Raw genomic sequence first — 23,270 nt, 5'->3', positions numbered from 1 at the left:
TAATTAATTAAATCAATTAATTTAATTAATTAAATCAATTAATTAAATTAATTACTTAATTTAATCAATCAATCAATTACTTAATTAATGATTTTAATGCTGAATTTTTACTTCAGGGTCTGAAATGAAGTTAAGTTTAACTTCCATTTATTTACCTAATAAAAATAAATGGGGAAAAAAAAAATCACCTAGGAACCCCAAACTCCTAGTACCAAGAATCTCCAAGTTAGGAGCCCTGGGCCCGAGTCTAGACCACATGAACAGACAGCCCAGAGTTGGAGTATTCCAGACCCCATCGCTCAAAGTCAGGGACCCCAGACCGAGGTCCTCTGATCCAGCAGCCCTTTCACCCAGGGCTCAGAATCTAGGCCCCACAGACCTGAGAGTCCAAAATCAGGGACCCCTGGTCCTGAGACTTTCTAACCCAGGACCTTGGGCCTCGAGTACAGCCCCAGACTCCTAAGACCAGGGTTCCCTGATCTGAGAGTCACAAATTGGGGCCTGAAGGGTCCAGGGGTCTTTAAAGCCATGATTCAGGGACCCCTATGCACAAACCCTCCAAGCCAAGATCTCCAGGCCAACTAACACCCCCCCAAAAAACCTCTGCACCTGCTATATCTGCTACCCACTAATACACCTCCTTTCCACTAATGTACCTAACCAAATCCACCACCAAGCTCCCTGACTTCCAACTCTTCCTTCTCTGAAGGCCATTTAAAAATGGCACCAGGTTATTTTAAGTTTAAGTTTTTTTTTTAGGTTATGCCTATTTAAGTCATAAACTTGGGTAGGGGCCTCCATAGGCAATTCCAGGTTCAGATGAATTCACTAAAATCAGAAACAGGTCTGAGCTGCAGCTGTGTTTACTTAACTCTGCTGTGCCATAACCCCAGGTTAGAAGGGTTAAGAAAACAAAGCTGCAGTTCAATTAGTTTAGCACAGTGAACTTAGCTGCAAATGTCATTGCCTGCATTGCCCAAGGGGATGAGTGGGGGCTTAGAGGGGGAGTGTTAGTAGATGAGGGGCTTTAGTGAGTGCTGGATTTACTGGGGGTGTGTTAGTGGGCAGCAGTAGGGTACATTGGGGGGGGGGGGGGGAGAGCAGAACTGAGTGGAGAATTGCATTAATGTGTGGGGGCTCTCTAGCCTGGGATGTTTTCTGGCCTGGGACATAGAATCTATGGTTCAAGGATCTCAGGTCAGAGGCTCTCTGGGCAAAGGATCCTTGAGCCTGAGATCCTGGTTCAGAAGCTCTCTAATGCTGGGGTCTTACATCAAAGGGTATCAGGCCAGGGGTTCCCTGGCCTGATACCCTTTGATGTAAGACCTTTGATGTAACTTGCACCTTCAACTACTTTAGTAGTTGAAGGTGCAAGTTAAAACACAATTTGTGCACTACAGATTATTCAAAATGCTGCAGCCCACATTTTGACTGGGTCGAGCATTCATGACCATATTACACCAGTGTTAAATGCCTTCCAATGGCCCCCAGTAGTGTGGCATGCAATGCAAGCTGGCCACCATCATATATAACCACCCATACAACATCACCACCCCCTCAAATAAGCTCCACACTAAGGCTATATACCCCAAACTGAACCCTTCGCTTCTCTAGTCAGCATCTCTGACATTCTGTCCCCATGACATGCCTGCCTTGTTTCATGTGGAACAGCCTTGCTCAGTAGCTGGTCCTGTCTTCCCTCACTACTCCACAGCAGTGATGACACTAAAGAATTTTAAAACACCCTCAAGACCTTTTCATTTATTAAGACCTTTAAGCTGCCTGACCATCATATGACTGTTGAGCTCCCATTTAGTACATCCCTGCTCTCTTTGCATGCTTCTTTAAGCACTTAGGCTCAGCTGAATCTTTATCCTTGATCATCACTCCCCCTGCTCCAGCAGTGTCCATATGTTAGTTTTTATTGACTGTTTAGCTTTATGTATAGTTTAATATTGAATTTTATGTTCTTATGTACCCCACCCCAAACCTCAGAGGGTGCCAGTTAAAAATTATTTTAAATAAATTAAGAACAGCAGTAAAGTTAAAAATAATTACTTTTTCAGTGCACTAGTGTTTTAGTGTAGTTTTTAACACACATTTTTTTAAACTATAGTACGTTATGCATATTACATTAGTACATGTTGATTTTATTGCAATAGCCCTATAGATGACTGCTTTACTGTTGGATCAGCCTTTCATGAGCATGTGCGACTTTGATACAAAGAGTTCACGCTGTGCTTTTTTTTTTTTTCTTTTGCATGTTTTCAGATCATAGCTAGTTTCTTAATGTCATGATCCTAGACTGCATTCTGCTTTTCTCTCTCTCCTTTGACCTCAACTAGTAGTTCAGGTTTTTAAAAAAAGTGTTCCAGAGTAAAAATTTGAGAGACTCTCTGTGCTGAATTAGATTTTAAAACCTTGATAAGCTGCTATATTTCTACTGGCTTCTGTTGTCACATATCCAATCTATTTCTTTATGATGTCCCCTGGTGGTGATGTGGAACATTTTTACAAAGCTCTTGATATATAGCACATGACAAGAAAATTCATTATATTCTTATTGGACTTATATCAGATACGTAAATATCTTAAAGAAGCAGCATGAACAAACATTTCATTTTTGTTTTAATTATATTAGTGATCCTTTTATTTCTGCGGGTGCAGTAAGTTTTTGCTCTGTCTGTACTTGTCACCATGGCTTTGTCACATTAGTACTGGGTTGGCATCTCAAGCAGTTATGAACACAGATTTCTCTTCTCATGCATTTTGAATTAGGCTGCCGCAGGCGATCCATAGTCTTACGAACAAGGATTCATATTGCAGGTCATCCCCAGCCTGTTTTGTTCTGGATTTTCTTTTCCAAAACTTCCAGCACTAGCCACTTCTAAGCAAATCACATTTCTGTCATTATTTGCTCCTGCAAGTATACCCTAACCACACAGAGGATTATTAGCAAATAAGTGTAGAGTTTAATTAATCTGGCTCATGCTCCTTTTCAAATAAGTATGACTCTAATTGCCTTTGTAATGTGGTGGAATGATACAGCCTTTTAACATTTTGCTTTCTTAACAGGTTTCCTTGTCTCACAATGTGACCTTTGCCCCCTTTTACTAGTGGAAAGGCAAATCATTTATTAGAGGTCTCGGCAATATTAGCCTCACTGCTACTGCCTTTCCACTCAAGTTTAGCATGTAGGTGCAGATGATCTCATGCATAGTTTTGCATATTAAGTATTTAAATAAATGTGTGATTTTAAATTTGTATTTCCATTATCCCAACCTTATTTAGCATTTTTCTTTACTTCTTCAGCCCCTACTGCTTAAATATCCAAACACCTTTCTTTAACCACGTCTGCACAAAGCTTCCTGAACATACTTAAGTAAGCACAACCTTTTGAAGATGCTTTCAAATTTAATATTCTTATTTGTAATTTTACTCAAGTTCATTTGCCCCTGTATCAGTTTTGTAGTGCAGGATCTGTTTCAATACTATTGATTTTACTGCACAGTTTCCTATCACTGCATGTCCTGCTTTTGGTCTTACCAGTACTGTTCTTTTGGCATGATGCTGACCTCTTTCTTCCACAACTAGACAGAGGGCTCGCCAATGAGCAAGCTACAGCAATTCTTGAAATGCTGAGTAAGGACAACCTACTATGGTCTTCAGCTCTTACGCTTGAATAAGTTCTTCTGACTGCAGATCTTTCCAACATTATTGGGCAGAAAAGCAAAATCAGGACAAAACAAGTTACCCATTTAAAATGTACATTTCAAATTCTTTGTTTTCCTGTTGCCTTGCTGAACTCTCTCGCCTTTGAAAAGATTACAAGCATCATCCTCTCCTTTTTTGTCTTATACAGTTCTGGAGACTCCATGAACAATTACCAACCCTAAAAATGTATTCAGGATGTACTAATTCTGATAGTCTTTTCTAAAAGCCTCAGTGGCTATGTATTGGACGATATTGGCTTACACATTTTAGCAGCAGGAGACATGTGGCATGTGCTGTTTGATTTATCAGGAACTTATGCAGGAAATAACACAAATAGGCATGAACTTCCACTAATTGCATAATCTATACATACCATACTGATTTTGTATTTGAGGAACATTTTGCATTTATTGTGACTTTACTTAGGATAAAAGTGATTGGACCGATTCAATTCTTACATTTGGTAGACGTTTAGCTACACATCAGGACTTTGTTTACCAGAGAAAACACAGTTAAAGTAGCCGATTTGGCATTTTTTAGTGAATAATTTTCTGTACATAGCAAATATACGGCTACATACAAGGTCTGAATTACATCACAGTTGCTTTAAGATATCATACATTTCTTATTGAACTTGTTTTCCTGAATGCTGTTACAGCAGTTGCACAAATTCTTTGTTTTATCAAATAGTAGACAATGGTCCCTTTATATAGGCCCAAAAATCTCTCCCCCTCCCCAGATTCACCTGCTTATGCCTTCAAACAATACATTTTTTATTATGTTCCAGTTTGGGCTTTCATGGACTAATAGAAAACCTTAAAAACATATATATTAGAGTGGACATGCTAAGAAACTTGGGTCTGCCAAGGAGTTTTTCAGAAGCTTTTAAAAAGAAAAGTAAAATAAAATTAAGAAAGCCTACGAGTAATGACAAGTATTATGGAAAATCTAAAGGGCCTACTGAGGGAGAGATAGTCCCTTTGAAACAACTTTTAATATCAAAATTATTAGTCAAGCTTATTTTACAAACTCGGATTACAAAAATAAAGATTTTACACCCAACATACCTCCCAAATGTGTCAGTAAAGGAGGCCAGATGTTTTAACAAACATCAGTAAATTCTGCTATAAAACACATTCCTCTGTGCTTTCTGCAGCATTGCACCACTTCATTCCCGACAAATTCCCATTGCAGCAAAAAATACTCTGGCATCAGGGGAAACAACGTGAACACATTAAACAGTCCAAACTAAGCCTGAACAGCACAGGACACATTTTCATTAACTACGGAACTGCATATATAGGAACTGAATTTAGCAAGATGGGAGGCAGTTGTTTGTTTTGCGACAATTATTGTGAATAAGTTACCCGTAAGATCTGAAAGTCCAGGTACCACATTCTGCACACTCAAGTCCTAACTCCACAATGTTCTAAAATGTTGCTGCAGACTTTTCTTAAGTGTAGCTTTCAAATATGCATGTTAAATAATTTAAAAATGGCTTGTAAACAGCACACTCTCTCCGGCTAACTTGCATGCTTTTTAGATACTGTACATTTCTCAAGCACTTAGTTCGATATATTTTTTTTTTAACCTCCACAAAGGAAAATGGTTCATCCATGCCTCATATTTCCTCTCAGCCAACTGCTGAACAAAATGATGGATTTATTTAAAAGGAAAAATAAATCATATTTTGATGTATGTGGAATCTGGAAGGAACAATGCCATCAATTTGCTGAATCATAGCAAAATAACAGAACCACTATGGTCCACCAGTCCCCCATCTTAGCCATGGCAAGTTGCAGTAGAAATTTGGTGCACAATTATAAAACATACTTTACAGATATCAGTTTTGAAAACTGATGCATAGCTCCATTGCAGTTCATCACTGTAAAATGCCCCAATTATAAACAAACCATACTGAATCAGATTGGTTGGTTCAGATAATTAGGTTGCACACACACTTGATTGACAGCACTGTGTATGTATAACAATTTGTGACTGTGGGAGATTTCCTTAAACGCAGAACTGTGGGTTGTGCTGACCTGACTATAGTCTTATGTACATATCATCTTGCTCATTTTATAAAGAATAATAAAAAATGGTTTCTAAACTGGCATTTTTATAGGATAGGAATAAAAAGTAAAGTTTGATGGTCAGTTCATAACTCCTAAATTATTTTCTTGTTAATATTAGTGCTGTTTATTTTTGAATGGGGAATAGATGGAATATCTGTGTATGCCTACTCTAGAGCATATGGCCCAGGGCCAACAGATGATATTGAAGAAGTTACAGGACCTATCCAGTGCGCATGAATCTGCACATTTTCTCTAACCAGTCATGTTTAATAAACAGGTTTCCATTCTTATGTCTATTTCAGGCCTCAGGGTACCAAAATGGAAAATAGATATTTCTGACCCATTTACCACATTTTTGAAACTTCTTCTCATGTTACTACTTCTATTATGGAATTAGCTACAGGAAAGTATCAGATTATATGTAAAAATTCAAATTGTTGAAAAACAGAAAGATGACTATTGCACACAGAATCAAAAGTTTGAAAGGAATTTTTTTCGTCATGTAACAGTAGTCCTCCATTTCCAAGTGCCAAAATAAAATGTAGGCAAAATGTAAATCATGAAAAACTACCAGTGAAGGCACTATGGTTTTCATTGTAGACTAGTGAGTCTAGATTTTACTTATGCTGTGTTATACAAAATGCTGGTTTTTATGATGCCAACTTAAAGGTTTGAAATGGACAAAAAGCATTCATGTGAAACACAATTAGTCAAAAAGTGTTGAGAAGGATGCAAGCCATGTCCAACACAGGAACACAGTTGCTGCCTTAAAATAGTGCTTACAGGATTATGCACAAAACCATTTCACTTTTTCATTTTGCTTAGGCACTAGTCTAAAATTTCTGCATTACAAAAAATAAGTGAAAATAATGTATATTTAGAGAGAAAAATGCAAAAATATATAGATGTACAATTTTACATTATGCAGTTAGAAATCCTCAAAATAATAAATTGCATATTTGGTTTTTAAATTGATCTTTTAAAGAATAATTTTAAAGTGTTTAATTAATCATTTGTGCACAGGTACCCTAATAGCTGAAATAGACCCTTGTATACAAATTTGTAACAAAGTTCCAAACCACAGTGCCATATCTGAGATACCAACCCAAACCAATGTCTCATGTAAAACAATGGTAAGGTACAAATCTTCCTTAGCCCTCTCACTAAGGAGAGCCTTCGTCAGCACCTGGGCAACCAGGTCTCTTGACCTCTACCCCAAAATTAAAAAAAAACAAACTACAAACTGTAAAAGAATTACGTGCATCTAAATAAGGAGTGTTTCATGGCTTCCACACTGTAGCATTCTACCTTCAAAGAAATGAGCTTTAATCCAGCTCCTGCGCCTCATCTCTCTCAGAGGCACGTTAGTCCTGAACCTGTGCATTTCCCTCAGCTCTGCTGCTATTCTGGACTCAGCAGACACATGAAGATATTCATTTAGGCTAACCACTGGGTCTCCTAGTCATAACTTGGTCATTTCAGCACATCTTTCACATTTTTATTTGTACTTGGAAGCGAGAGGATATGCTTTCAGTCTACAACAGTTCAAGAGGGTCACTTTGGAGTTGTCAGATGCTAAAGACACAATTACCTACTCTTAGAGAAAAATGAACATGCTGGCTGAAAAGGACTGCAGCAAAAGCAATAAGAGGACCCGGATTAGACCACATGAATCTGTTTACATATTCCTTGCATCAGCAGCAAACCAGAGCATGAGAGAAGTAAGTAACTAGGCTACAGTATGGAAATCAGAGGAGACACACGCAAGTGCTTTCCCTCTGTTTGGGAGGCTGATCTATTTATGCCTGGCAGTTTTCTCCCGCTCTTTTATTTGCAACTATCTAGGTTGTTCATCCCCTTTTTCTTTACTCCCCTGCCATCTAGTTCAGCCTTGAACAGAGCACATAGAGTTGGGCCATTAGTGCCACCTCAGTGAGAGAGCAGATATTCTCCCCCCCTCCCTCTCCCCAGGGAAATACGAATGCCACCTCTGCAGCCCCAGCCGACCTGAGCAGTAGATGGGCTCATGGATGTTCTGGGAGTGATTGTAAAGTTTGGGGTGTGGAAGACATTTTTAATAACTTGCTTTTGAAGCCTGAGAAAAATGTGTTCCGGTGAAGCCATAATCCTTCCACTCTCAGCTACTTTTCTTAGGGAAAGATTATTATTTTACACACACAATTTCTGTTAAAAACAAAATGAATGATAGCTAATACTTTCCAGGTGCAGAGTATAATGGGATGTTAACATTGCTCAAGGATTAAACCTCATAGTGCACGCACACACACACACACACGACATGGCAATATCCTCCAACACCAAAGCTGCTGTTCTAGCTTATTGCTTGAACTAAGTCTTCCCCCTGTTGTCTTCATAGCAGCTGCTCAAGAAGATGAATAATGGGTGTATGGCTACTGAAGTAGCATGATTTCTGAAACACAGAAAACTATTATGTATATGTATAACAATAATAAATATATCTATATCTATATCTAGCTATATAGAATGTCACATATATATATACATAGATATAGATATATATATTTATATATATAGAGAGAGAGATATCACTCTCACACCTAAGAAATCTCCCAGTTATCTCACAACTGCATATATCTTTGTATCTCAATTAAGATTTGACAAGTTTAAAGCCTTGCCCTGTGTCCAGAACTGCTGGAAGAAACCAGCTCATTTTTAACCTTTTTAAACATCTGAAACAGGCCTTACAAGCCCAGAAAAGGTTCAGACTACCACACCAGATTGCTAAATGTACCAGTGGATAGGTAATACGGGGGAAGTAGATCATCCAGTGTTTGGCAACATCACTTCCAGTTGGCAAATGCAGAGTGTAGTCACTCCAGCGTTTGGACACCCCATACACTGCTTTCACAGTCCGCCCCTTTTCAGACCAGCTGATGTTATTGTCAGGGTTAGTATTGTATTCCACCCATTCTCTTGTAAAATCACCCAGCTGTGGAGCGTCTGCTTCTTCAATGTCTACAACTTTTGACAATTCTGCTCCTTGCACAGCAATGTACTGGTCTCCAACCTTTCTAACTTCTTTAACCCAGGGCTGAGCATGCTCAGAGTCAAGTACAACGATAAGCCGAGAACACAACGCAGTGTTCTTCTCCCGCCACCATTCTAAGAGTGAATCAAAGCGTAGTGTATCACCACCTGTAGAAGAACAAAAGATATATAAATAACGTATAGTACATTTGACATAAACAGTTATGATATGCCAAACTACACATTTTATTCATAACACTCTGTATTTTTCATTTTAAAATTAGTGGACAGAAGTGCAGTTAACCCTTTTAGCACAATTCTGACATAGGATTAGGACATATATTCATATGCCCTTACACCCCCCATGTCTTATCTGCTAGCCCCCAAATACTAGGTGCAACAATGTAAGTTCCAACAGACCATTCGCTTGACTGACACCTCTGTATTGTAAGCAATGAGGATCAGCCAGCAATTTCAGCATGGCTCCAACAATTGTAGCATCATGGTTTATACTGGCCAATGATAGAGTTAAACAGATTTTAGTAGCATCAGTATAATAGCTTGACCCTTGTCATCAGATCGATTCCTCAAGCTGCTTCATGAACAAAATTAGTAACAATACTGGAGACTCCATGGACACAATGAGAAATCACATGCAAGTGACACCCTTCGGAAAAAATGCAGTGTCAATCTCTTCCCCCCCTCCACCTCCCAATCAAAGCACTTTCTATCCGCACAGCAGCAGTAAAGGATCACTGGTAACAATGGGAGACAGCAACCTGCTCCTCACAAGCCTCGCACTGAACCATCTCGCTCCACTAAAATCTGTGAATTCAGCTGCATGACTTATCTTCCATGAATATCACTACACCTACATAACCCCTCTTGTCAAGTCACTTCATTGGCTATCTGTTCTTGCATAAAGTTCAAGCTTCCCTTACTCATCTACAAGCACATTCATTCTGCAGCTTCTCATTACCCTCTCTTTTCTGATCTTTCCCTACACTTGTGTCTGCCTGTCTTGCTTTGTGGCAAAGTGCTAGAGGGGTGAGGGACGGGCTTTTGGAATGAAGCAATTGTCAACATTCTACAGCACTAACAGGTTCCCAAACAAACCAAGGAAATAGTTTTGGTAAGCATGGTTCTCTGAAAAAACTGACTTCATGTTCCTGGTTTCGAAACTTGTTCAAGATGTTCACATTTTTTTCCTGAATACCAAACTGAGTCAATTTTCATACCTTTTTGGAGAGTTTTTGTGACTACAGACTGATGGATGAAGAGATGAGCATCAATCCTTTTTATATAATTCCTTCCAACATTCCATATGTTGGAAAGCATAAAAGGATCTGCTCTGCCATTCAGAAAAGACAAGTATGTCTCATTCCATAAAGAGAGCTATTGTGGGGTATGGGGAAGACGTGGCATATTTAGTATTGGCAATAAATGATAATTCAAGAATAAAACATGACTCCATTGAAATCACGGATCCCATCTCATAGAGTTGTTTTATCTTCTGAATAAAACTATGAGAAGTATAATAGGGAGAAATTTTGCTGGTGCAATAAAACACTGAATCAGATTTTTCAGTTTATTGCAGTAAGAAAATCCCCAAAGCATCTTAAATGAATCTCATGCCTACAAAAGAGGTATCTTTTTTATGATAGATAAGGGTTACTTTTAGATTCTTATTCTTCTTTTAGTTTTAACCACTTTGTGAATTTCAAGAATGTTTCCCTTGAGTGTGCCCACATAAAAAAAATGAGTTTTCCAACTGTTTTCAACAAATAAAGGTTACTGTAATGAGAACTACAGTGGCACCAGATCTAGCTAACTTCTTTGGAGCACAGTTTGAAAAGAAATATATTTGTATTTAGGAAATTTGAGCTCTCAAATGTTGGGACGAGCATGGAAGTCTCACAGCCAACCAGGAGGAAGTGCTGAACTAAGCCATGGCAGACTCCCTCAGTTACAGCCAGACTCGCTCCCTTCCAATCCTGGCACCTAAGGTTAAAAACGGTTTAAACAGACTAACACTTACCGGTTAACTATTAAATATATTACATCCTTAATGGGGCCAATTTCGAAACTGCCTAGGAAGCTTGTGGTACTCATAATATTGGATGCTACTTTTGAAAGGGAAACTCATTGCGGAGTCTGCTTTTGAAAACTTAGGATTAGTGGGGACACTTATTTTGCAGTACATGCAAAGTACGAATAGAGATTTCAAAATAAAATTCCTGTGCGTACTTTGCTTTCCTCTGTAGTGAAAAGTTGCGTGCTGTTTATAATCACTGAAGGGAAGGCAATTTTCAGCTTGGCTACCCTGGCAAACTCCTTTGAAATCTGTCTTCTATAGAGTATTATAAAATAAATATCAACAAAAAAAAAAAAAGCTTTTTTGGCACTATTACTATTTTAGTTCGCATTTTATCATTCAAACAACTACTGGTCTTGTTTCAGTGATAAGCATTTCAGAATTCTTCAAGGGAACCAAAAACAATGAAGGTGTTACAAGTAAAAGAAAATTGGTTCTTACCTGCTAATTTTCGTTCCTATAGTACCAAGGATCAGTCCAGAGAAGTGGGTTGTGTATCCCTACCAGCAGGTGGAGTCAGAAAACAATTAGAACTTTGGGCTCTGCTACATAACAAGAGTGCCACCTGCAGTCCCTCAGTATTGACCTGTTCCCAAGCCAAACAACCAATACTAATGGGCGAAGGGGCGACCAAAAACCACTGTCCCCCACTTCGCCCCAAGGAAACAACATGAGTAAATAAACCGTTAGAAAAAAACTGCTCCAACAATCATAATCTGGAAAAAAGGAGCTCTATGAAAAACTAGGCAAATTGTAGCCAAAACAGTCTTTCGGTAACTGAAGTAAGGGGTGGGCCTCTGGACTGATCCTTGGTACTATAGGAACGAAAATTAGCATGTAAGAACCAATTTTCTTTTCCCTATACGTACAAGGATCAGTCCAGAGAAGTGGGATGTACCCAAGACACCCTACACTGGGCGGGAACCCAAAAGACCCCCACGTAGAATACTTGCACCGAAGGATGCCTCATCAGAGGCCTTAAGGCCCAAGCGATATTGCTTAGTAAATGTGTGCAAAGAGGGCCACACCGCCACCCAGCAGATCTCCTGAGGTGATAGCAACTGACACTCTGCCCAGGAAGTAGCCTGAGCCCTGGTGGAATGAGCTCAGAGACCCAAAGGCACTTGGCGGCCGCTGATCAAGTATGCTGAAGTAATAGTCTCTTTAATCCATTGAGAAATGGTCACTTTAGACGCCTTGTCACCTTTCTTTGCACCCCCGAAAAGAATGAACAAATGACCAGAGCGTCTGAAGACATTGGTAACCTTTAGATAACGCAATAAGACCCGACGCACATCCAAAAGAATAAGATCCTTGTCCTGAGGAGACCCCCTGGAACCCTGCGGGAACCCTGGAAGCTCCACTGTCTGATTAAATGAAAGGCCAAAACCACCTTAGGAACAAAAGGAAGGAACCGTGCATAACGTCACCCTATCGTCGTGAATCTGCAAAAAAGGGTCACGGCACCACAGGGCCTGCAATTCAGAAATCTGACGCGCCGAGCAAATGGCCACCAAGAACACAGTCTTCAAGGTTAGATCTTTCAGGGAAGCAGTGCTTAGAGGTTCGAAAGGAGCGCCACAGAGCACACGCAATACAAGATTTAAACTCCAATCTGGACACACCGCACGGACGGGAGGTCGTAAATGTTTGACCCCCTTGAGAAATCAAACAATGTCAGGGTGTGCTGCAAGAGAACCACCGGCAAACTTTCCCCGCAAGGCTCCCAAGGCTGCTACCTGGACCTGAAGAGAATTGAATGCCAAACCCTTCTTGAGCCCCTGTTGCAGAAAATCCAGTACCAGAGAGACCTCAACCGTTAAAGGATTGCAAGAGCGCTGATGACACCAGGTCTCAAAGAGCCTTCAAACCCTCACATAGGTCAGGGAAGTGGACAGACGTCTTGCCTGCAATACAGTGGAAATAACTTGTTCAGAATAACCACTCAATCGTAAACATCGCCTCTCAAAAGCCAAGCCGCGAAAGAGAAGTGATCCTCCCGATCTGAAAAGATGGGGCCTTGACGAAATAGATGCGGTAGATGAGCCAGCTGCAAAGGACCCTCTAGGGTCAAGCGAATCAGATCCACGAACCATGGGCAGCGTGGCCACTCTGGAGCCACCAGCACCACCCTTCCGGGGTGGAATTCTTTTCGACGGAGAAGCCGACCGATGAGAGGCCAGGGGGGAAAGGCATACAACAGAATCCCGTTGGCCAGGGGCACACCAGAGCGTCAAGACCGACTGAGCCTTGTTCTTTTCGACGGCTGAAGAAGCGTTCTGTCTTCGCATTCCCCTGCGTTGCCATCAGATCAAACTGTGGGACCCCCCCATCTGGCACAAATGCGGTTCCATGCTTCGGGAGACAGTTCCAACTTCCTGGGTCGAGTTGTCGCCTGCTGAGAAAAAACACCTGCACGTTGTCCACGCCTGTGACATGGCAATTCCCCCGAGATGATGCTCTGCCCAAGCGAACAGAAGACGTGCTTCGAGCGCCACCGCGGTACTTCTCGTCCCGCCTTGTCGATTGACGTAGGCCACCATCGTCGTATTGTCTGAGAACACTCGAACCATGCGTCCCTGAATCCAGGGTAGAAACGCTTGTAGGGCAAGACGTACTGCTCTTGTTTCAAGACGACTGATGGACCACGAGCCCTCTGTTGGAGACCAAAGCCCTTGGGCGGATCTGGTGTCACACACAGCTCCCCAACCTGAGAGACTCGCATCGGTGGAGACTATCAACCAATTCGGTGGGTTCAAATCCACCCCCTTCTCCAGACTGTCGCACGAAAGCCACCATGACAGATTGGCTTTGGACTCTGGAAGCAGAACAAGGGTAGGTGGAATTGCTCCAACACCGGACTCCAACAGCGCATGCTGTAGCGGACGTAAGTGGGTGAACGCCCACGGAACCAAGTCTAAGATGGATGCCATTGATCCCAGCACTTGCAGATGATGCCACACAGTGGGTGTTTGTCTGAGAAGAAGTGTCTGTATCTGGCTCTGCAACCTGGCTACCCGATCCGATGCCAGAAAGACTCTGCCTCGCAAGGTATCGAAACGGGCTCCCAAATAGGTCAGCTCTTGGGTGGGTTCCAGGTGACTCTTCTGAAGATTGATGACCCATCCGAGCGATCTCAAGGTGAATATCACCATGCGAACCAATCTTTCGCAGTCCTCCCTGGTCTTGGCGTGACTCAGCCAGTCATCCAGGTATGGATGGACCAGGATCCCCTGCTTGCGAAGGAAGGCTGCTACCACCACCATGACTTTGGTGAAAGTTCGAGAAGCCATCACCAGACCAAATGGAAGGGCCTGACACTGGAAGTGTTGTCCCAAGACCTTGAAGCGTAGAAACCTCTGGTGACATAGCCATATCGGAATATGGAGATAAGCCTCCATAAGATCCAGGAACGCAAGGAACTCCTCCGTCCGAACAGCAGTCAGTACCGTCCGCAGGGTTTCCATGCAAAAATGAGAGATTCGAAGACAAAGGTTCACCTTCTGTAGGACTAGGATGGGACGAACCGTGCCCTCCTTTTTGGGAACCACAAAGTAAACCGAGTAATATCCCCGACCCTCTCTGCCTCCAGAACCGGGACAATGGCCTGTAGCTGGATCAGGTGCTGCGGGGTCTCCCGTACCGCTTCCTGTGCGAGGCCACGCGGGACTCCACGAACACCTCCTGCACGGGACGTGAAAACTCTAGAGCGTAGTCATCTCTGATCACCTCCAGGACCCAACGGTCTGAGGTGATCCTTGCCCATTCCGTGTAAAAGCTGGACAATCTGCCCCCAACAGCTTTGACGACGAAATGGGGACTTGTGGCTTCATTGGGAGGGTTTACTACCTCCTGTCCCGAGGTGTCCAGAATCCCGGCCGGGACAACGACCCCCTTGAAAGGACTGTTGCCGTCCTGAGGTCTGCTTAGACGTGGAAGGCGAGGAATACCTGCCGGAACGAAAAATGCTGCCAGGCCCGTTGCAACGGGTTGCGCTGCTGAGCGCGGTGAGCCGTGCCAAAAACTGGCCGGTGAAGAAAAGACTTACCCCATCCCGTCAGAGCAACCCGGAGCCCCAGGAGTAGAGGGAAAGGGAGCCGAAGGGCTGCCAAACACCCCGGAGTGCCTGGAAGGCTGGCTGTCCCAACCAGACTCCTTACCTCAGCTCAAAACCATAGAGGAAGTCTCACTCAGTTTTACTGTTTTTTTTTTTTTTAAACTTTACTGAGTCCTGTAGAGCAGAGAGGGTCGAAGGAGCAGCTTTGGAGGAGCAGCCACGGAGGTGAGTAACCAGGAGCTCCTGGTCTTCACACTCCAAGTGGTGACGGACGAAACCCAGATGGAGGTAACCAAGCCCCCGGATGTTTGGCTTCGACTGAGGGATGGCCCACGAAGGTGCCTAACACCTCAGGAAGCAATCCTGAAGAAAAAAACCCGGAGAAAAAAATCTAACTAAACTGAAAAATTAACTAAAGACTGCAGGTGCCTGTCTTCCAGCTGCTGGAGTCAGAGAAATACTGAGGGACTGCAGGTGGCACTCTCGTTATGTAGCAGTGCCCAAAGTTCTAACTGTTCTCTGACTCCACTTGCTGGTAGGGATACACAACCCACTTCTCTGGACTGATCCTTGTACGTATAGGGAACTAAATGCTCACCAGAAATCTGTGGAGGGGGGAGATTTTATTAGTGCTATTCACTAAGGGGCAGATATTAAAAGCCCTGCTCGCGTATATCCGCCCGGATTTACGCGAGCAGGGCCTTGCGTGCCGGTGCGCCTATGTTCCATAGGCCTGCCGGCGCGCGCAGAGCCCCGGGACTCGCGAAAGTCCCGGGGTTTTTCAAGGGGGGCGTGTGGGGGGGGGGGGGGGGGGCCGATCGGCGTGGCATTTTGGGGGCGGGACGCGGCGTTTCGGGGGCGGGCCCGGGGGCGTGGTTTCGGCCCGGGGCGGTCCGGGGGCGTGGCCGTGCCCTCCGGAACCGCCCCCGGGTCGCGTCTCGGCGCGCTAGCGGCCCGCTGGTGCGCGGGGATTTACTTCTCCCTCCAGGAGGCGTAAATCCCCCGACAAAGGTGGGGGGGGGGTTTAGACAGGGCCGGGGGGGTGGGTTAGGTAGAGGAAGGGAGGGGAAGGTGAGGGGAGGGCGAAAGAGAATTCCCTCCGAGGCCGCTCCGATTTCGGGAGGGAACGGAGGTAGGCTGCGCGGCTCGGCGCGCGCCGGCTACATGAAATTGGCAGCCTTGCGAGCACCGATCCAGGATTTTAGCAGCTACGCGCGTATCTACTAAAATCCAGCGTACTTTTGTTTGCGCCTGATGCGCCAACAAAAGTACGCGAAGGCGCACTTTTTTAAAATCTACCCCTAAGTGAAAACTGAACAAGCTTCAATGCTAAATTTCACTAAACCGATCAAATAGGAAGTTATCACTTTTTCAAATGACAACAATCAGATTACCCGGGAAAAAAATCCTCCACATGGCAAAACCCTGCAAACAGTGAATACCTCCCTGGAATCTACAGACAAAGATAAATCTAACTAATATACAAGTAAGTGACACAGCAAAAAGGAAAAAATTATACTGAGGTGCTTCTAGCACTGTTGTTAAGTTTTAACGTCTTGGACCTTAAAGACCCTGAGCTCTAAACATTACTGTGCTCTGTAAATCTAAATAGCCCAATGCCATGACAAACTGGGTAATAAGCCCTTCTTCCTTTATTTAGCAACATATGGCAGAATTAGTCATAAGAGGACCCAAATGTGGAGCCTTAAAATAAAGATACTCATCTCTAGTAGTATTGGACTTGTTTAACAGGCTTCATGGGCAGTGAAGCCGACAGCTCCACTAATAGATACAAAGCTTTACATTTAAAAAAAAAACAAACAAACTGACTCTTGCCTTTCATATTCATTCAGTGAACATGAGCTCCCTGGCTATTTTATAGCTCATAGTGTATGCATGATCAGTTAACAGCTTCTTTCATCTACTGCTGCGTTACTTCCCAGCTTCCAACCACGATGAGAGATTGTTAGCGATCTGATATCAACAGCATGTTTCCCTTACAGATATCATTACCAGGAAAAGATTACAGCACTGCTGCTGTGCAACATTAGGGCCAAGGCCTCCAGTAAATGCGGCTTTTCTGCTACAGCGCAGGGTGTCATCGTTTTATTGCTACCATCTCTTCAAATCCTCTCCAGAGGTCAGAGGATGGCACAGATAAGAGGTGCTAATGACTGTTTGTTCCATCTGTCATACAACATCAGTGCATAACCATATTAGTATAAATCCCTTCAGTTATTTAGTCTATAATTCCTGGTGGCCTCCAAAGGCTCTAACAAGCAGAAGGAGATCTCCACCGCAAACTATACTTTAGCCCCTCTAAAGATAAGAAAATCTGTTAAAAAAAAATAAAAATGCTCGGCCACAACAAAAAATCCAGGCATTGTTTTTTTTTTTGTTTTCTCCCTTGGATTGTATGTCACATCTTCCTCATTTAGCAAATTACAGAGCCATATACAAGGCCAAGTAATTGGAGATATTCAGCCCAAGATCTATTTGTTCATGCTACAAAAATGTTCAGGCTAGCTCAGGAAGTATCCAGCTGTCCTGTGAAAATGTACTTTTCATGTGGTGGAAGAGACCATTATGTGCCCTCTTGACTCTACCCTTTGCTGAGTTTAAAACGCTGTAAGCAAAAATCTCTGACTCCAGGAAGTCACTAAGGCATTCTCAGACTGAATACATTTACATGTGCTTCAGGCAGGAGCAAATCCACTTAGCTTCTGTATACAGGTGAAGTTGCTGGCAGCCCCCTCTCCCAAGAGCAGGAGAGGAAAAGACAGGTGCGAGAGGGGAAAGGGGAGGCAGGAGCGATGAGCAATATTAGTAGCAGAGGGGGCAGGGAAGTGATATAAAGTAAGAGGGAGGCAGAGGTGATGGCGAAATATGAGAGGAGAGGAAAGGGTCAAGCACTGAGTGAGAGGGCTGGCAAATAAGCAAAAGGTGAGATAAAGGGTTCAGAGGAAAGAAAGGGAGAAAAATATGGTAGGGAAACAAAGAGGTGAATCGGAGATGATGTAGTGATAGATGGTTTATTTCATCACTTAAATATAGTTATTTATCTAAAGCTTGATTCCTAAAGTTCCCCACTTAATATTATTCCTATTATATTGCTGTGGAGCCTTCAGATTTGTGAGTTCTTCTCTCTGAGATATTACCCTAATGCTGGCTCATGCACAGATGGAAACAAAAACAATGAACTTTATTTCTTTCAGATGTAATCACAAGCTCTCTCTACATCCTCAAATGTAAGATTTATTTTATTTTATTTTTTTACTGCACATACTCTTTAGAACACAAGCACACTAAACATGGATTACCTGCTAGCGCCCATTCTCCACTGCTATGGGAGTGCCCACTATAGTATATAATGTAAGTATCATGTCTAGGCCCATCGGCTGTCCGGAGCTCCAGGAAACTCTTTAGCTTGGAATGAAGTGCATCAAAAGTAAAGCCACTTGTAGAGTAGTCACAGCCATAGGTCTCTACCATGTGATAAGCAAAAAACCTCTGGATTGCATTCAGCATGCCCGTAGACTTCAGGTTTAGCTCCTGTACATGCTCTGGAGGAAGTAGGGTTGGTTGGCCATCGGGACTAAAAAGGGGAAAGAAGAGGAGTTATTCGTTTAACTGGAGGAATTGCTCTTTAATCACGTAACTGACTCCAAAAGGCATTATATTCACATTGGGGTCAATTTTCAAGAAATGTAGTGCTTCATTTAGGTGCCTAAATAAGTGGATTGTCGGACAAATTTTGCAGCTAAGTTTTTGGCTGAAAACTCAGCCATATTTTCAGACCTAAATCATAATTTACAAAATTTAGGCCTACAATTCATGTGCCTATATTTAGACTCAAGTTAGATGCATACTGCTAAAAACAAGAAACAGGATGGATTTTGAAACAATATAGCCATTAGGGCTATGCATTTGTTTTGGTAGCCTATGCATATACAATTTTTTTCAAGCATAAAATTTGATTTTATTTGCGAAAGTGCAACCTATGTGCATAAATTCAACACTAGAGTATTTACTCATATAAGCTACCAAAATGATTGAAACAAATTGAAAAACATGCAACAAAAATAGGACAAAGCAAAAGATCAAACTGAAAATGTTTTGTGTGCATAATCCCTATTAGCCATCCAAAGTTACATCTGAATATTAGATTGTAATGATAACTGAGAGCTCCTGTTAGATACCTAAATCCTTGGTGCAGCATTATATGGAATACTAAGACATCCAATATAGTGCATATTAGCTCAGTTTATTCAATGTACATTCATATTTTGAATGACCAGCTTTTTAGCTGTATAACAGTACTCAGATGCTAACTTGATTGTTGAAAAAGTATTAGTAGGTATCTACCTGGTTTCTGTACACACATGCATTTCTATTTTAGACAGCTAATGGCTGTGCAATTATTTGAAGTGTTAGCCTTATATAAAAAGTGTCATCTTCGAAATATTCCCTATACTTCAGGCTATTTCTGTTTCAAAGCGTAGGTGAATTCTTTTGATCTTTTTTTTTTTTTTTTTTTTTTTAATAAATAGTGCTTTCACATATTACTAGATCGTTTTTGCATTATGCAATTCTTTTAATATTCTAGAAAGAAAAAAAAATGCATGACTTTTCAGGTTTCCAAAATTTCTCTAAAAGATGTATATTAAGTTCTGAAGCCAGAGATATCACATAATCCTTTCAATAGTTGGATCCTTATACACAATTTTAAATTATTTGGGATAAACTTCAGCTGTGCTGAAACTTTGATACTGGGGATTTTCATTCAGTTTCTTGAACTTTAAACTCTAGAATCAGAAGGAAGGCACTGAATACTTATACTCCATAATTAATTATGCTTGAATGCACCATCATACATGTAGCATGCAAGAAACAGCAATGTAATCTGTTTTTTCATTTAGGTAGTAATTCAACCTGAAATGCTTTTTTTAAGCCAAGCTGGGACAGTATGCAACTACTAATATGAGTACTGATTACAGTTCTTATGTTCCTCGGTTTTGATTTCTACCAATATACAGTTTTATCCTTGACTGAAAATTTGCTAGTACCATACTGAACCAATTATAAGATTTTTGTTTTTACATTCTTCATATCCAAAATCTCACCTCATCTTGTATTTACAATCATTAAAAACTGGGTAGGAAACAGTGCAATTCTGCCCAGGTTGCAGCAGGGAAACAATCTGCAGAGTCCTACTGGGTTCAGGTAGGGAAAGAAGCAGCAGTGCCCCACTGGGCCTAGTGGAACAGGAGACAGCGGTGGCAGTGGTGCCCCATTTGAGCCCAGTGGAGGAGGGAGCAGCTGTATCATGCCCATGCTTAGAGAAGGAGGTTTTATATAAGGTGAGTCTGAATATAACAGGACCATCTTATATTTGAGGTAATTTCATAATAGGGTCAATATGATATGCCTTCTTGTCCATATAACTCACAATGTTCTGAAGTGTTCAATGGTGTATTTACTAGCACTAACCCAGATACACCAACCACTAACTCAAAAATTATATTTATTAATAGAATGCTATAGCACTGAATGCTGCGCCATAAGAACATAAGTGCCATGATAGGTCAGACCAAGGTCCATTGAGCCCATCATTCTCTTTCTGACAGTGGCCAGTCCAGGTCACAGGTATCCATCAGATCCCCAATAGTTGATCTATTTCTTGTATCTTGTTCCCAGGAATAAGCACTGGTTTTCCCATGTCTCCCTGCTAATAATTGTTTATAGACTTTTCATTCAGGAACATGCCCAATTCTCTTTTAAACCCCACTGTTAGCTGTGTTGACCATGTCCTTCGGCAACAGATTCCAAAGCTTGATTGTGTGCTGAGTGAAAATATTCTTCCTACGATTTGTTTTAAATATGCTGGTTGCTAGTTTTATGAATTGTCCCCTAGTCCTAGTGTTGCTTGAAAGTGAAAATTACTGCTCCTTATTTACCTATTCAACCCCACTCATGATTTTATAAATTTCAATCATATCCTCTCCTCTCTGTGTCATTTCTTTTCCAAGGTAAAAAGCCCTAATCTGTTTAGCCTTTCTCCATAAGGAAACTTTTCTATTCATTTTATCAATTGTGTCTCCCTTTTCTGTACCTTTTCTATGTCTGCTATGTCTTTTTTTTTTTTGAGATGGGTGACCAGAACTGCACACAATACTCAAGATGCAGCCGCACTATGAATCTATACAAAGGCATGATGATAGTCTTAGTTTTGTTCTCTATTCCATTCCAAATAATTCCTAAAGTTTTATTTGCCTTTTGACCGCCACAGTAGACTGAATAATGAATAATAAGTAATACAATATTATCTGTATAAGGTGCAATTAAGAAAGGTAACTATACCTGCAAAAACTGGTAGGAATCACAACAGCATATCCAACACATGTTCCACCCAAACAGTTGCCCAGTTCATGGAAAAGCCCATGAGCCATAGATTCCAGCGGTAAAACCATCAGGAACACACTCATAAAGATTCCATTAGAAGACTGTTTAAAAGAAAAAGTGTTTACAAAGTCAGTCTTCCAAATTAAGATAGAGGAAACCCCCTCCCAATAAAACACATTTTAGAGTTACATCTAAAGAAAAGACCTATAAGGTCTAGAAGGTTAACATACTACATCTTCTTTGGATTACTTTTACATTACTCCAAAAAAAAAAAAAAAAAAAAAAGCATTACAACTTGCAGAGAAGGCAAGTTTGCTTACCGTAAAATAGGGTTCTCCATAAACAGCAAGATGACTTCGCTATGACACATGGGTGATGCCATCTGATGGGACAGAACAAACTCTTCTCATTTAGCTCATAGAGCTTTTGCTTTATTGAGCAAGCATGGGAGTTCCTGCACACCAACTGCCTCTTGAGTGCTTCAGTTGATCTACAGAGAACCCCGTTTACAGTAAACAAACTTGCTTTCTCCATTGACAAGCAGAGCTGAATTAGCCATGACATGTGGGGAGTTCCTAACTGAGAGTTGCAGAGGTGTACTTACTGAAAAGCAACCCAGACTGCACCATGGAGAATGGATTATTGGGAGAACAGGCTGTGCAAAATTGCTTGCCCAAAATTACTGTCACTTCTTGATAGATTGTTCAGAAAGTAATGGGCCGTAAAGGTGTGAAGTGAGAACCAAGTTGCAGCTTTTAAGCATGGTTCACAGATGAGCCACTGAAGTAGCCCTGGCTCTCACTTGATGAGCTTTGACAGAGTCTGAGCTGGAGGCCAGCCAGAGCACAGCAGTCTGCCAGCCACCTGGACAATATGTGCTTTGCAACCACCAATCCTAGTCTGTTAGGATCGTAAGAGTCAAAAAGTTGAGAAGCCTGACAATGTGGTTGAGTTCTCTTCAGATAATATGCCAAGGCTCTTTTGCAGTCCAGTGAATGGAGGGTGTTCATGTGCATAAAGTCTTGGGAAAACATGAGCAACACAATGGCTTGATTCAGATGAAAAGCCAAAACCACTTTTGGCAGAAACTTGGGGTGAATGCAGAGCACCACTCTGTTGTGGAAAAACTGCATGTACAGCGAGTAATGAACCACTCACTGTCTGAAGCTCACTGATTTTTAAAGCCAACATAATGGTTACTAGGAACATTGCTTTCCAGGTGAAGAACTTTAAGGAAGCCAATTCTAATGGCTCATAAGGCAGTTTCATTAGTTGTGAGATCCCATGGCACCGGTGGCTTGGTGACCAGAAGTCTCATATGCCACAAGTCTAACACTAAAGAATGTATGGATGTTGGTTTGCCATCCATTTGGATGTAGTAAGCCACAATGGCATGGAGATGCACTTTGACTGATGACGTACTGAGACTCGAAGAGGAGAGGGAGAAGAAGGACTGTAGCAGCTCCTTTGGCTCGCAGGCCAACAAGTCCAGTGAGCTTGCTTTACTCCAAGATGAAATTCTTTTCCATTTAAAACTGTAAGCTCTTCTAGTTGAAGACTTCCTGGTGGAGATTACAATATCCTTGCTTTCCTTAGACAATGTCACTAGCGAGGGTTCAACATCTATATTGTCAAGATGAGATGACACAGACAACCCTCCTTGAGTTACCAACATCGGACTGGATCCCAGAGGGATTGGATCACTGATTGACAATCAGATGAAATAAGAGAACCATACTTCTCTGGGCCACACTGGAGCAATGAGGATCAGGTGCATCCAGTCCTTCAGTGTCTTCTTGCTACCAGCGGAAGTGGTGGAAAAGCATACAACAGATATGCATCCCACTTGAGCAGAAAAGCAGTCAAAGCAGACCTGAACTTGCTTTGAAGAATGGAGCAAACTTTTTCTATTTTCCTC

General features: G+C 41.9%; 1 protein-coding gene across 3 annotated transcripts in view; it reads right to left on the bottom strand.

Annotated features, from left to right (window-relative positions):
• Nucleotides 1-4,021: 4,021 nt before the first annotated feature.
• Nucleotides 4,022-23,270, bottom strand: part of TMEM168 (transmembrane protein 168) — a 66,614-nt gene continuing 47,365 nt past the window's right edge. For all 3 annotated transcript variants that reach the window (XM_029615457.1, XM_029615456.1, XM_029615458.1), the window contains 3 exons: nt 21,311-21,453; nt 18,271-18,545; nt 4,022-8,966 (listed from right to left, as the gene is read on the bottom strand). In XM_029615457.1, the coding sequence (XP_029471317.1) occupies nt 8,419-8,966; nt 18,271-18,545; nt 21,311-21,453 (966 nt within the window). In that variant the 3' untranslated portion in view covers nt 4,022-8,418. The remainder of the gene's footprint in view (nt 8,967-18,270; nt 18,546-21,310; nt 21,454-23,270) is intronic.

Source organism: Rhinatrema bivittatum, chromosome 9 (assembly GCF_901001135.1).
Source record: "Rhinatrema bivittatum chromosome 9, aRhiBiv1.1, whole genome shotgun sequence".
Lineage (NCBI taxonomy): Eukaryota > Metazoa > Chordata > Amphibia > Gymnophiona > Rhinatrematidae > Rhinatrema > Rhinatrema bivittatum.
This window is presented reverse-complemented; position numbering and strand designations above follow the sequence as displayed.